Source organism: Natrix helvetica, assembly GCF_964273705.1.
Source record: "Natrix helvetica genome assembly, chromosome: 2".
Lineage (NCBI taxonomy): Eukaryota > Metazoa > Chordata > Lepidosauria > Squamata > Natricidae > Natrix > Natrix helvetica.
This window is the reverse complement of record NC_138552.1, coordinates 115,681,679-115,697,726: the sequence shown is the minus strand read 5'-3', so window position 1 is coordinate 115,697,726 and position 16,048 is coordinate 115,681,679. Positions and strand designations below refer to the sequence as shown.

Sequence of the window (16,048 nt, the reverse complement as noted above, 5' to 3'; positions counted from 1 at the left end):
GTGGGAAACCATGAGTTCTAGTCCCACCTTAGCCATGAAAACCAGCTGAGTGACCTTGAGACAATCATTCTCTCTCAGCCCAACCTCCCAGGATTGTTGTTTGGAGAAAATAGAAGAAGGGAGGTTTGTAGGATATGTTTGCTGCCTTGAGTTATTTATAAAAATATTATTGGTAGGATACATAAAATAAATAAAATAATTGTGGCAAGAAAGGTTATAAAATTGGGCAGAATTCATTTAACAACTGCCTTGCTTAGCAATGGAAATAGGCTCAATTGTGGTCATAAGTCGAAGACTACCTGTATAGCATTCAGTTAGGAGAGAGGTCGAGTGATTTATAACTCACGTGAGAGATCTCAAAATGCTCATGTAGATTTAATCTTTCCACATAGAATAAATGTCTCTGTATTTGATCTGAGCCAAAAATATAAATAATGTTATTTAATAATTGACTGATCAAACCAATGACTCATCTGTATGGTTGATGTACTGTATATACAGAATTTGTAACATATGGATGATTCAGAATCTTCTAGAATTACAGCAGGAAATTTGGTCTCAAGTGCTTGTGTTTCATGGACATGACTCCCACTTTTCCAGTAGCACCTTCTGCCACCTTAGCAGCAGCATTTGGATAATTTTCTCCAATTTATTTTGTCCCCCAGTAGCCTGTTTTTTTCTTATCTCCATTAATATAGTTTCTCTTTTGTTTTTTCCCCTTTTCTTGCAAAAAGAAGCACAGCTGGTACACCCACTAGATTGTATGTCTTTTTCTTTTTTCTTTTATTTTTATGAGTGGGCAATTGTTCAACCACAACCACTCTCCCTCTACAAATGCTTGGCTTGGTTTGTTATTCCTGTTCACCATTATGTGTTCTTAGGAAACTGAGGGGAGGAGTTGTAATTTCTACTAAAATTGTTCAGCTCCAAAAGATTCTTAAAAGGAGCTGAAGGCACAGATGACCAAGTATAAGAACTTGTAAGTGAATGATAGTGTAAACAATCTATTCTTTCAAAGCAATTGTTCAGAATTTGGAATTCCAAATATGAAGCAATTTGTCTTAACAAAGTTCTCAGATCCAGACTCTAGATACTATTAATGACTATTTAGATTGCTTGGTAGAGTATTAGATAGCCCATCAAAATAATATTGCTTTGCATGCTTATTAACATTAATTAATAAATATAATTATCTAATTCTGGGCCATGCAGTTCTATTATTCTGACTCCTCTTAATGAATTACTTACAGGCTGGATGAGGAGCCTATGGAAGAGGATCCTCTTCTGTAGCATACTCCTGGTTTGAAGCGCTCCAGTGAAATTCATCTTGTCTTTGAAGGCCTGCCAAGAAGCTTTCTATTGTTATACCTGCACCCTGCCCTGATTTTCTTCCAGAAAGGCAGCCATGTTGATTACAGATTGTAATTGTATGGATTACGCTCATGGAAAACAAAACAAATTAAACGCAGGTGAAGAACAGCAATATGGATTACAGACACACTGAGTGATCTTCCTTTTTTCCTCAATGGAAGCTATAAGAAGCAAGATGCCAGGGAAGTATTTAGTTGTCAGCTTTTGCTGTTGTTTCAAAATCAAAGACTTAATATGTATGTAACAATTTTCATTTAAAACTGGTGCTTAACATTTAATTACATTCAGACTACTCAAAGTAAATTCTACTTTTGTTTCAGTATTTTTGTGGTTCTTGCGTATTTGTGAATAAGAGTTCTTCAAAACTCAGACCCTGAGGAGGGTTATTTTTCTTCTTGTGAAGGGTAAAAAGAAAACTAAGTTTTTATATATTCATTCAAATTATATAAATGTGAAGAGGGAGAGTGTAAAATAAGAAAGATAGCCAGAAAAGGGATTGGCATTGCCAAAGCCATTGGAAAAGTTTGTGCCTTTTAAAATAATAGACTGACTTGGGCAGCTATTTTTTCCTGACATTTTTGAGGAACTATGCCTTAAAGAAAAAAAACTTTGCAGCAGTACTTCTGGCAGAAAAAGCCAAGAACTGCATTCTGTAAGAAAGATTCTAGGATTTCTGCTAGCATGATTATTTAAAGCAAGCAAAGGCCAGAGCTTCTCCCAAACAGTCAACAACCTTATTTTGATTTTTCTTTCCTTGCTGTTTAATTTTTTAAAAATTAAGGTAATATGAGAAGTGTTGTTGGGTTTCTTAAGTTCATTGATTTTTTAAAAATCCAACATCATCTTCTATAGATTATGAATAACAAATTATCAATTTGGTTGTAAAGGCATGCACAAATACAATTGCAATTTTTTTAAAAAAATGGAATGCTTTTTATTAAAAGCAGATTGCATGGGATATTGCTTAATTTTTTAGGTATAAATATTTATGTACACTGTGTAATGAATAATATAAATATATTCCAAACTTAGGAAAATGACTCTTAGAAATTATTAATTAAATATTTATAATCCATTTATATTACCTATATGAATGGTGGCAACCATTGGAAATTCCTTCCAAAGTATTTGTGGATTGAAAGTTTAAGATCTAGTTAAAATGCCCATTTCCAAAGTGCAGTTTGGAACATTAAAATGCCCAACATTTTAGCCACTGGGCAGCTACTCTACATACTATTATTTAACTTTTAAGTTCTTCAGTGTTGACCCTCTTTTAACAAACAAAGTATTTCTGGTAAATATTTGTTTACTATTGCTTTATTTTTTCACAATAGTTTTCAAATAAAGCCAATTATTTGAATTGATTTTCATGTTTGGTTTGGTTTGAGAACTGTGTTTCCAGACATTATTTTCTGGACATACATAATTTTTCCTTGGACACTAAAGTTTTCTTATTTCCCGATTTTTGTACAGAAAACACTTCTTAATCTTGTGCATGTTGCAAACATATATGTATTATTTTCAGAATATTCTTTTCTCAAAAGGAAGGATTCCATAGTCACTTTTAAGATCAAAAATTGATTGTATAATTTGTCAGTTCTTCACTTGTAGTTGTTATGCTACCTAAAGTAAATGATAAACTTTCCTCTCTTGAAATTTGATTAGTATTATAAAGAGCAATGTATATTCTCAATGGCAAGGATTATTAAAGGCATTAATAATTTAAATAAATAAGTTGAAAGATCGCAATGTTCTATTGGTACAGTTAATGCTGAGCAAACACACATTACTGTGCTTGAATAATCCCTTTAAAGATTACTTCAAAATAAATAACAATAATAATAATTACATTAGGTTTTTGAGAGTGTGTTGATCTTCACCATGATCTCTTTTCTTCTACATATTTTTTAAAATGAGAGCATTTGCCCCTCTTGTGCAACTGCTTAAATTTTTAGCAGGGAAATTAGAAGAGATTTTTTTTTTCTAAAGAAACATTTTTTGGTTATATTAACTGACAGTCAATTTATAATTATGTAGTTTTGAAAAGGTTTTTTCTTTCATTCCATTATGATTGGAGTTGTGAGAATATAAACATAAATTTCAATGAGTACAGACAAGCTTTAGGAGTTTATTTAATGAAAAAGTTAATATGCAATTTTTAAAACAGACACTACATATATTAATGTTCATGCTAACCCAAATGTATTCAAAACCCAAATAGATTCTTTTTGGCATTAGAATTGCCAGGAGCATACTCAAAGACTAAAGACTTTGATGGTAAAGATAAAATGTATATTTTATAAAATGCTTTGCTGCTGTGTTCTAAAAAGATTTTTGCGTGAAATTACTTGGTTTTGTATTTTGTTAATTTACTATGTTTTACTACAATTGATAAAAATTGTTGAATTCTGTGATCACTGCAATTTCAAATCTATTTTATATTTGAACATAAAAATTGTCAGTAATTTTTTGTCACAAAACATATTAGTATGTATCAATGGTGTTAATATGATTGGTTTTAATGTTACTTTTAAGAGTATTCATTTGTTACTTTCAAATTGCTACATATTTGGAAGTGAAAAGCATTTCTAAAGTCAGAAAGAATTTTGGTATATGTAATTTGCCCCATAATTTATTAATTCCTTTTTAAAATAAATATACCATAATCTCACTGTAAGCCTAAAACTGAATTTCTTCTGCAGTTATTCTAGGAGAGAAAAGATATGCATGGTGGGAGGATGGAAATAATTTTATTTAATAAAAACATAGATAAGGGAGGGTTCTGGGCTCTGTGAATAAACAAAAAGCTCAGTCTGAGTAAGACAGTGTATCTCCAATTACAGTTTTTTTATATTCTATAAGGAAGAGGTACCTAAGTTCTACCAGCAGGATTCTATATGTTTTTTGATTAACGCAATTCTGAAGGTAAAAAGTGATTTCCTACAATTCTGTTACATGTTAAAAAGAATAATCTAAAAGTGAGTTCCATTGTATAATATAATAGATCATAATTATTTTACTTTTTACTTTCAGTACAAACAAACATTCCTTTTTATTAATCATGTACACATTCCAGTTTTCTTTTTCTAAAATTTTAGACTCACATTTTATGGGCATTGATAAATATATAAATATATTTTTTCAAGTTTCCAATAGTTTAAAAAATATGGTCTATTAGGTTGGCATGCCTTTGTATAGTAAACAGATTTTGCACGCTACACTTGGCAGCTGTGGGAAAAAGCTTTCTGATGGCATTAGCAAGATATACAAGTTGGGTAGCTTTGTGTCACACAAAAATAAGAGGCACGGACAAAGGAAGTTTCATTGATTCATCTGATTAAGGACCTATGTTTTTAATCTAACATTTAAAAATGACAAAGGACTACTTAAATATTTGTCATTTAAAAAATAATAATTGCATTTGTGACAAACCAATAATAGAATATATTGTATTTATGTGGAAATGTTCTGGAAAAAACAATGCTGAACATACAAATAAACTGCCTGTGTCAGTTTTTTTAAGAGAGGGAGGGAAAAGAATTGTGTTTTTGTTTGTAAGGGATAAGGAAGGTGCAAACCTATGCTAATTTCTGTTTATATTAAATATCATATGAAATTGGAAATAACTTTAAGAGGTAACTCTTCAGCTCAACTGTACTACTTTTTAAATTACTAGGAATTATATATAGATATTTTTACATTTAAGCAGTGATATTAAGCAGTAAAGGGACGTAGTGGCTAAGTTGCTAAGACACTGAGCTTGTCGATCAGAAAGGTCGGCGATTCGGCAGTTCGAATCCCTTGTGCCGCATAACAGAGTGAGCTCCCGTTACTTGTCCCAGCTTCTGCCAACCTAGCAGTTCGAAAGCATGTAAAAATGCAAGTAGAAAAAATAGGAACCACCTTTGGTGGGAGGGTAATAGCATTCCATGCGCCTTCAGCATTTAGTCATGCCAGCCACATGACCACGGAGACGTTTTTGGACAGCGCTGGCTCTTCAAAATGGGGATGAGCACCGCCCCCTAGAGTCGGGAACGACTAGCACATAGGTGCGAGGGGAACTTTTACCTTTACCTTATACTGTGCAAACACTATGGATTTGAACAAAACTTTACATCAGCACTAAATGAGGTTTCTTCATAGGGATAGTTGAGCTTGATTTCCTCCGAGCTTCATATTGTATTTGAGATAATTAAAAAGAATGGGCCAGGGAAAGTAATTTAACACTTGTGGTGCTTTATATTGCTGGCAACCCACATGTATGGGTTGAAAAACTATTAACCCAAGAATTTATTACAAATATGTAGTATGAAAAGTTGTAACATTATTATATTCTGCTTTATGCCTAAACATGCTCAATATATCATCAATAGCAGCTACCAGTTTACTCTGCAATTTATACAGTTTCATTTTTAATTGTATGAACCCTTTAAATTATAGTAGCATATTCTTTGTACTTAAATTTTGTTATGACTTTTTTCTTAGTAGATTTGAAATTTGGGTTATTTTTCCTATGTATCTCTCATTCCTGTTTTTTGTTATATTGTCTTACTTTTTTTAACCAGTGGTATTTTTCTCTAACCTATACCAACATCAATTTCAACTTTAATACAAGTTCAGTATTTTGTACCACATTATGACATCTTGTTATTACTGTGGTGTAAATAAAAAGATAAAATAAATTAAAAAAATTATCTGTATTGCGGTTAATAACAATTGTCTTCTCTCTTCCTTTGTCAATTTATTTTTGTATGTTTATGCTAAAATATATTCTGAAAAACTGCCAAATTTTGAGTATGTCTTGCAAACAGATGGCCCCAGAAGCAATTTCAGTTGAAGACGTTATAAAACAGGTTCCATCTTTTTCTTCATCGTGGATATTTTTTCTTGAAAACGGGATGAAAAAAATGACAGCAAAATATAGGAAGTTGATATTGTATAAAATCACAATTGAAGAAGTACAGTGCAACAGGGGGAAAATGTTGGCTCACAGAAATGAAATGTCTTCAGAAAAATGTTTACATATCCAAGTATCTATGTTAGTGAGGCTAAGTCCCTAGGAAATAAAGACCTTTGACTCCATTTGGTTGAAGTGATAGATTCTTTTACTAAGAGATAGTGGTTAGTGGTTTCAGCAAAAGCAAGGCAAGGTCTGAATATTCCCACCCAGAGGTACAAAGTTTTCACCTCGTTTGTGACCCTATCCCCTGACCGTGAGGCAATGGAATCTGGCTGCTTAGCACCTCTGGTTCCTGTCAGTATCCTCCCTCCACCCTTACACCCTTCTGACTACCCGTGTAAGGACCTGCCTCGCGCCCCCCCCCCCCTCAAAGAAGCATAGACTCTTGAAAACCTGGTATTTCAAAAGAAATTTTATTGAAAAGGAATGAAAGCACATCAACATCAAAAACAGGCTCTGGGATCCTTAGGCTATACAATCCATGATAAAGGGACTTAGGAACCCTTCCCAATGTGGGCAGCTAGCAACTTAGCTCTCAATGTCTTTTTTAAGGGATGGCCACCAGAATTGTCTTTTGATGAGGTGTAGAGTTTTCACAAAAATGTCCAGCTATCCTAGAGTTGTGGCATCACTTCATGAGATCCAATCTTTGGCTAGCAGGGACATGAAGTTTGTTTTCTACCCAGGCTAAGTTGTCTTTGAGCAAACAAATGTTTTGTGTGCTTGGAATCAGTCATCCTTAAGTAGAGCCTCCTTAAATTTGGAGACCATTGCATTGTCAGCAAGCGGTTCTTTTTTGGTTTGTGCTTGAGTAATTACTTTGGCGGCTAACTGGAGTGTTTGGAGTATAGGTTTAACAATTTCAGTCTTTTTGCTGTTATATTGGAGTTTTCTGGACAGGGCATCAGCTAAGAAGTTTTTTCCTCCTGAGAGATATTTGAGGGTGAAATTAAACCGTTCAAAGTATTGTGCCCAATGTACTTGTTTGGGGGGAGAGTTTTTGTGGGGTCTTCAGAGCTTCTAGGTTTTTATGATCAGTCCCAACGTCAAAGGGAATTTTTTCCCTTCTAAGAATTGTCTCTGTGTGAGGAGGGCCCATCATGCTGCATAAGCTTCTTTCTCCCATATAGTCCATCTTTGCTCAGTTTCTGTCAATTTTTTGGATGGGTATGCACACAGTTGCAATTGTCTCTGTTCATTGTTTTGCACTGTTCCTATTGCCATGTCACTGGCGTCTGCTTGGATGACAAATGGTTGTTCTGGATCTGGATGTTTTAGGATTGGTTCTGTTAAGAATAGTTGTTTACGTTTTTAAAATGCCACTTGGCATTCCATGGTCCAGTTAAGGGGTTGCTTTGGTTTCGGTTTCTCCCCCCCCTCCCCTTTCATCTTTAGCAAGTTTGTAATGGGGAGAATGATCCTTGCAAAGGCTGGAATGAATTGATGGTAAAAGTTAACAAACCCCAGGAAACTTTGTAGTTGTTTACAGGTTTGGGGTGGCTCCCAATCAATGACAGCTTTTACATTTTGTGGATCCATCTCTATTCCCTTGTGCGATAGCCCAGGTAGTCAGTTCTTTCTTGGTGGAACTCACATTTAGAGAGTTTTGCATAGAATTTGGCGGCTTGGAGTTTAGCGAGAACTGCTTGGACTAGTTTTATGTGTTCTGCTTTTGTTTCGGTGTAAATGAGAATGTCATCAAGATAAACCAGGTTTATCAAGATAAACCATTTATTTGTATAAATATTCATGGAGCACCTCTTTAATTAGTTCCATAAACATGGCAGGGGGCCCTTGTAGTCAAAAGGGGGGTACTTTAAATTAGTAGCACCCCAGCAGGTGTTAAAAGCAGTTTTCCATTCATCCCCTTTCCTAGTTCTGATGCAGTAGTACACCTCTCATAAATCCAGCTTTGAAAAGGTTTTTCCTTTAGTGAAGTGGGCCAGCATGTCTCTCATGAGGGGGAGTGGGTACATATTTTCCATGCTAATCATGTTGAGATTATGGTATTTGAAACAAAGGCGTAAGGAGCCATCTTTCTCTTCATGGAACAATACAGAGGCCATTATTTTTGGTCAGGTAGGTTCAATGAAACCTCTTTTAGATTTTTGTCAATAAGCACTGAGTTTGTCTAGTTCTCTGGGGGACATGCAGTACATCTTTGGTTTTGGAAGTTTAGCCCCCATTAAGATCTCAATGGCACAATCCGTGGTACGATGAGGTGGGTGTTCATCTGATACCTCCTCACGAAATACCTTGGCCAAATCCTGGTATTCTTTGGAGATGTTAGTTAGAATGTTAGCAGGGTGGCCAGCTATGGCCATTTCCCTGTTCCCTTTCTCTATCTCCCTTTCCTCTGGGAGGTTTGTTATGTGTCTCTGGAATTTTACGTTTCCACCCCTCCAGTTTACTTTAGGGTTCCACTTCCGTGGAATGGCTACATGAGCCCTAGGACTAGTGGCCATTCCATTCCTGGTGTTACTATGAACGTGAGGGTCTCACTATGGTCCCTCAGTTTTATTTGTAATGGTTCTGTGGCAAAAATGACGGGTCCCCCCCACCAGCTACCTTGCCATCTAGTTGGCAGAAAGTGATGGGGGTTTTCATTTTGCTTAGATGAATTCCCAATCTCTATGCCAGGATTGGGTAAATTAGGCATCAGGTGCACCCCGAGTCCAGTAATGCTGATACTTCCTCCCCTTTCCTTCAAGGGCTGAGGATAAATAGGCTTAGGGGTAGGGTGAGCGGTTCAATTGGGTTCCTTACCAGCGGGTCATCTTCTGGATCACTTTAGGACTGGCTCGAGTCTTCTCGGGATGCCGGAGCTCCTTCCTTTGGGTTTGGGGCAGACTGAAAGTCCAAGGCCTCCTGGCTTCCACTGCCATGCTGGCAGCTTCCACCCATCCCAGTCAGATGCAGAGGTGCAGAGACAAAGGATGACCTTGGCTTTCTAGAAATAATTTTGTTTTGGCTAGATATCATCTAACTCCATACAATCCCCCCTCCCATTTTCCCACAATAGAAAATGCATAATAGAATAATATAAAGTGTGGCAGGTCTGAGATCTGCAAGAAAATATAGCTGCAGGCCTGACAGGCAGCCTCCCCTCAGAAAAGAAACATGTCCTGTAAAAGAATAATGCAGGGGGTTAATATCTGCTAACTAACCACCTCTCCCACACCCCACCCTCAGGGGAACCCTTTGACTTATCTGGAAACTTCTCATGGAATTGTTTCACTAATTTATCACCTTCACATTCCAACTTTTCACCCATGTAGTTTCAGACAAAGGGTATCCCTTCCAATGCATTAAATATTGTAAACGATCTATATGCAGTCTAGACTCTAGAAATACATTATGAAGTAAAAAAGATATTAGATTCTAGACTCTAGAGCCGTGATGGCGAACCTATGGCACGCGTGCCACAAGTGGCACGCGGAGCCATTTGTCAGGGCATGCGAGGCGCTGCCCTGTCAGCTGGCCAGCACGCATGCGCGCGCTGGTCAGCTGAGTTCACCTTTTTAAAAGCTATTTTTCGCCTTCCCCAGGCTCCAGAGGCTTTATAGGAGCCTGGGGAGGGCGAAAAGAGCCTCCCCCGCCCCCCCCCCCGCCCCCGGAGGCTTCAGGGACCGTCCCTGAAGCCTTCGGAACGCTTAAAACCACCCTCTGAGCAAACCGGAAGTGACTTCCGGGTTGCTCAGAGGGTCGTTTTAAGCGTTCCGAAGGCTTCAGGGACCGTCCAAGGCTTCCCTGATGCCTTCGGAGCGTTTAAAACGACCCTCCGAGCAACCCGGAAGTGACTTCCGGTTTGCTCGGAGGGTGGTTTTAAGCGCTCCAAAGGCTTCAGGGACCGTCCGAGGCTTCCCTGATGCCTTCAGAGCGCTTAAAACGACCCTCTGAGCAACCCGGAAGTCACTTCCGGTTTGCTCGGAGGGTGGTTTTAAGCGCTCCGAAGGCTTCAGGGACCGTCCGAGGCTTTCCTGATGCCTTTGTAGCGCTTAAAACGACCCTCCGAGCAACCCGGAAGTCACTTCCGGTTTGCTCGGAGGGTGGTTTTAAGCGCTCCGAAGGTTTCAGGGAAGCCTCCGGACAGTCCCTGAAGCCTCTGGAGGGCCTCCGGGGGGTCGGGGGAGGCTCTTTTCGCCCTCCCCAGGCTCCTATAAAGCCCCTGGAGCCTGGGGAGGGCAAAAAAAATGTAAAAATGGGGGGTGCGCGTTGTGCGCGCATGCGCACTGGGGGGGGCGCGCGTTGCATTATGGGTGCGGCACGCCCGCACTCGACCCCCCTGCGCTCCCCCCACTTGTGGCACGCGAGCCAAAAAAGGTTCGCCATCACTGCTCTAGAGTCTAATATCTTTTTTACTTCATAATGTATTTTTCCTTGTATCACTATAGGAGGAGGTGGTTGTTGGGTCTGTGGTCTTAACTTGGACCCAGTCACAGGTTTTAGTAGGTTACAATGGAAAATGGGGTGTATTTTCCCTAGAATTCTGGGTAGACTGAGCTATACTGGTATCAAATTAATTATTTTTACTATTGGGAGAGGATCTAAAAACATTGGTCCTAATTTTTTGCTAGGCATCTTCAATCTTATATGTATATTTTGTAGAAAGAAAGACCCACACACGAAAGGGGGGTTGAAGTGAGCAGTGTTTGTCGGCTTGTTTCTTGTATTCTTCTGCTGCGGTTGCCAGAGCTTTTTTGTATCCTCCCATCCCTTTTTTAAAAGTATCTATCCATTCAGCCAAGGACATCGATGAGGGAGGTTCTCTGGGCAGTTCTGGCAAGGGTACAAATTCCATGCCACTGGTAACTTGAAAAGGAGTTAATCCAGTGCTGCTATGGACAGCGTTGTTATATGCCACTTCTGCAAATGGTTATAAGACTGACCAATTGTCCTCCTGGTAATTTACATAACAAAGGATGTATTGTTCCACCATTGCATTCCACCATTGCTGCCCCATTTGTACTTGGATGTACTGGGAAAGCTGAGCTAAGTCCTTGCGTGGATCCAATGGACTGTAGGAACTCTCTCCAGAACTTTGCGGTGAATTGGACTCCACGGTCCAAGGTGATTCTTCTGGGTACTCTGTGTAATTGGTAGATGGGTGACAAACATTTTCACTAGTTTCTTTGCTGAAGGTAATCCTGAGCAAGCGATGAAATGGGCTTGCTTGGAAAATAAGTTGCTGACTGTCCAAATTATTTTATTTCCACCGCTGTCTGGAAGTTCTATGATGAAATCCATTGCAATCTCTTCCCATGGTCAGCTGGGTTTGGCTACTTGTTGCAGTAATCCAGGAGGCTTCCCAGGTCATATTTTCATGGCTGCACAAGTGGCACAACTTTTTACGTAGTCTTCTACTTCTGATTTCATCTTAGGCCACCAAAATTGATGCCTGGCAATGTGGAGGGTCTTTAGGAATCCAAAGTGTCCTTCTAGCTTTGCATCATGGCTTCGTTGTAGTACCTCCAATCTTAAGGTGGCCGGCATGTATATTTTAGACCCTTTCTAGGCTAGTCTCTCATTGTTAAGATGTCTTTGTTTGCTGTAAGCCAAGAGTCAGTTGGCAGCACTGTTTTCATTGCAGCGGTCAGCTTGTCCTGTTTAGGATCTTTCGGCCATCTGGATTGGCCTTGGGTGGTGACTTCTGATGCCAACTGATGTGGGAGAATCACTGCATTAATTTTCTCTTCCCTTCGACTGTCGAACTGTGGCTTCCTTGATAGGGCATCTGCCAGCAAAAGTTAAAGTTCCCTGCAGGAATGTGTTTAAGTTCAAACTTGAATCTTCTCTGAAATATTGAGCCCAACAGACTTGCTTGGGAGACAGTTTTCTGGGGGGTCTTAAGGGCTTTGAGGTTTTTGTGATCAGTCCAGACCTCGAAAGACATTTTCCTCCCTTCTAGGAAGTGTCTCTAGGTGAGTAGAGGTGAGTAAAGCCCAACGGACTTCTTTCTCCCAGATGGCCCATCTTCTCTCGGTGCTGGTGAGTTTTTTGGAGACATAGGCACAAGGCAGAAATTGTCCTTTTTAATCTATTTGTAATAGCACTGCTGCTACAGCTACGTCATTGGCATCTCTGGGTGATGAATTGCTGTTCTGGATTTGGGCGTTGTAAAATGGGCTCCTGAGCAAAGAGCCACTTCAGTTTCTCAAATGCTTTTTGGCAATTCATTGTCCACCCAATTGACTGATTTGGCTTTGGCTTAGTCGGTGATGTCTACTTTGGTTTTTAGTAGTCCAGTTAAGGGCAATGCTACTTCTGCAAACACCGGAATGAATTGTCTGTAAAGGTTTGCAAATTGGTTGGTTAGGTAATCATCCCCATAGCGGTCAATGTGGGTCCAAACTCAGTTCAGATAGGCCAACTTGTCTGGACTTCCTCAAAGGCAGCCCTGAAGTGGGGTGGCGGTGGGACGCACAGGTGATGGAGGTGGCTGGGGTGTGGGAATGGGGGCAGGTGTCCACTGGAGCTGGGCCCAATCTTGACCCAGGTAGTATGTCCATCCAGGTGGCACCTGTCCTTCAGATGGCATTGGGGCTGCCCACTGGGCGGGCAGGCCTGTGATGTCTGGGAGGGCTCCTCGGTGGCCTGAGACTTGACCGAGCCAAATAATAATAATAATAATAATAATAATTTTATTTGATTAGCCGCAACCCTCTCCCGAAGGACTCGGGGCGGCGTACAATCAAACAGATAAAAAATACGCATAAGACAAACATATATACAAAAAACAGAGACATATACATATGTGCATGGAGGAGGATGGACTTAAGTGAAAGACAGTTAAAAATACAATTTAAAATCCCCTAATAAAATTACCAAATTAAAAAACCCATCAGGAGCGTTACTAAGTTATGGTCGAGCCAGGCCAGCTATTTGGAAAAGGTGGGTCTTGAGCTTGACACGGAAGGAGCGGAGGTCAGTAGTAGTCCTAATATCCGGGGGGAGGTCATTCCACAGGGCTGGGCCCACCACAGAGAAGGCTCTGCTCCTAGGCGCCGCCCCATGGCACTGTCTGGTAGACGGCACCTGGAGAAGTCCCTCTCTGTGCGAGCGGATGGGTCGTAGGGATGTATGGGGCAGAATACGATCCCGCAGGTAACTAGGTCCTGAGCCATGGAGCGCTTTAAAGATCGTAATCAAAACCTTGAAACGCACTCGATAGACCACAGGGAGCCAGTGCAGCTCGCGCAGGAGAGGTGTCACATGGGAGTACTTGGTACTCCCCATAATCACCCGCGCGGCCGCATTCTGGACCAACTGCAGTCTCCGAGTGCATTTCAAGGGGATCCCCATGTAGAGAGCGTTACAGTAGTCCAGGCGAGACGTCACCAGCGCATGGGTGACTGTGCGTAAGGCGTCCCGGTCCAATAGGGGGCGCAATTGGCGCACCAGGCGAACCTGGTGGAACGCCCCCCTGGCCACGGCTGTCACATGTTCATCCATGGACAGCCTGGCATCCAGGAGGACGCCCAAATTGCGCGCCCGCTCCACGGGGGCAAGTTGAATGCCCCCAATGGCCAGAGATGGAATTATCTGGTTGAACCGGGGGGCCGGAACCCACAGCCACTCCGTCTTGGAAGGGTTGAGCCTGAGTCGGTTGTCATCCATCCAGACCCGTACGGCTTCCACACACCGGGACATCACTTCGATGGCCTCGTTGGTGTGGTTCGGGGTGGAAATGTACAGCTGAGTATCATCAGCGTACAGATGATATCCCACCCCGAAACCACGGATGATCTCACCCAGCGGCTTCATGTATGTGTTGAACAGGAGCGGCGAGAGGACCGACCCCTGTGGCACCCCACAAGTAAGGGGGCTTAGGGTCGACCTCTGCCCCCCTGCCAACACACGTTGCGTCCGGCCGGAGAGGTAGGAGCCGAACCACCACAAAACGGTGCCCCGGACCCCCAACCCCTCCAGTCGGTGCAACAGGATACCATGGTCGATGGTATCAAAAGCCGCCGAGAGGTCTAATAGGACCAGGATAGAGGAGCAACCCCTATCTCTGGCCCTCCAGAGATCGTCTACCAACGCGACCAAGGCCGTCTCAGTGCTGTGCCCAGGGCGAAAGCCGGACTGGCGCGGGTCTAGATAATCATTCTCCTCCAGATGTCGTGGGAACTGAGAAGCCACCACACTCTCTACAACCTTCGCCAAAAAGGGAAGGTTGGAGACAGGACAATAATTGGCCAGCTCCGTAGGGTCCAGGGAAGGCTTCTTGAGCAAGGGTCTCACCACCGCCTCTTTCAAGGCGGCCGGGAGAGACCCCCTCACCCAACGAAGCGTTCACTAGGCCCAGGAGCCAGTCGCGTGTAACCTCCCAGGAAGCCAGTACAAGCCAGGAGGGACACAGGTCCAGCAAACATGTGGTAGGTCGCAGTCGTCCACGCAATCTGTCCAAATCCTCGATGGCAACCAAGTCAAACTCCTCCCAAAAAGGTTTCTCAAGACTCGCCACTGGCGTCTCGACTGGGCCACTGAAGGGGACCCAATCCTTCCGGATTTGAGCGACTTTATCCAGCAGATATTTCCCAAACTCCTCTGCTCTACCCTGTAGAGGGGCCTCCCGCGGCCTCTGAAACAGAAGGGAGCGGGACACCCGAAACAGGGCGGCAGGGCGGTTCTCTGCGGATGCAATGAGAGCGGCACAATATCGACGTTTGGCCGTTCTCAATGCCACTAGGTACGTCCTTAAATGGGCTCGTACCTGTGCTCGGTCCAATTCGGATCGGGAGGATCTCCAACGACTCTCTAGGCATCTCTTGCGGCGCTTCATCACCCTTAGCTCCTCGGTGAACCAAGGAGCCAGGGTGGATCGTTGCCGCCGGAGAGGCCGCAAAGGCGCCACCCGGTTCAAGGCCCCGGTAGTCGCATTATTCCACGCGGCCACCAGGTCCTCTACCCGAGGGCGGGTCAGGGCTGCAGGAGGTGGCCCAAGCTCCGTCTGGAACCTGTCTGGTTCCATCAAGCGCCTGGGGCGGAACCATCTAGTGTTTTCCGGTTCCGCCTCCCCGCAGCTAGGGGTAGCACCAGGGAAGTCAAGTCGGAGGAGTGAGTGATCTGACCATGATAGAGGAGTGATGGTTAAATTCACTCCTCCCAGATCACTGAACCACTGGCGAGAGACAAAAACGAGGTCCAAGGTGTGACCTCCCTCGTGTGTCGGGCCCTGAATCATTTGAGGAGGTGGTGGAGGCCTGACAGGTCAGGCTGTCAGGAAGGTAGCCCAAGACCCCCTGGGGAGACTTGGCTGCATGCTGGATTGTGCTAGTGGAAGCAGCACAGGGGTTGCTTCCTGGGTAGATTGGTCCCTCTGGGTTGGAAATGTGAAAGTTGGCTGACTGAGGTGCACCATCACCTGTCTGGATTTTTGATGCCGCCCCATGCTGCTGAGGCGTAGTTGGCCAAACTGCTCTGGCAATCCCTCCAGGGTCTGACTGTGGGTCTGGTACTTCCACTCCCCCAACTCGCTGAGGTCCAGGGATCTCATTGACCTCCTCTTGAGGATCCCCTCTTCTCTCATCAAGGCGATCGTGCACTTTCTCACTGGCTCCTGGAACACAGACCGGTAGCTGATGTCTTCCTCCACCTGGTAAAGCTCCTGGGTGGCCAATCACTTGGCATGAGCTTTGGGCCAAGCACCCACCTGGCACTCAATGTGTGACATGCCTGCTGCCACCCGCTAGGGCGAGGAGGGGAACGTTAGGC

General features: G+C 42.6%; 1 protein-coding gene across 13 annotated transcripts in view; it reads left to right on the top strand.

Annotated features, from left to right (window-relative positions):
- Positions 1-1,412, top strand: part of HDAC4 (histone deacetylase 4) — a 318,456-nt gene extending 317,044 nt beyond the window's left edge. For all 13 annotated transcript variants that reach the window (XM_081945679.1, XM_081945681.1, XM_081945680.1 and 10 more), the window contains one exon: positions 1,251-1,412. In XM_081945679.1, the coding sequence (XP_081801805.1) occupies positions 1,251-1,290 (40 nt within the window). In that variant the 3' untranslated portion in view covers positions 1,291-1,412. The remainder of the gene's footprint in view (positions 1-1,250) is intronic.
- Positions 1,413-16,048: the final 14,636 nt, after the last annotated feature.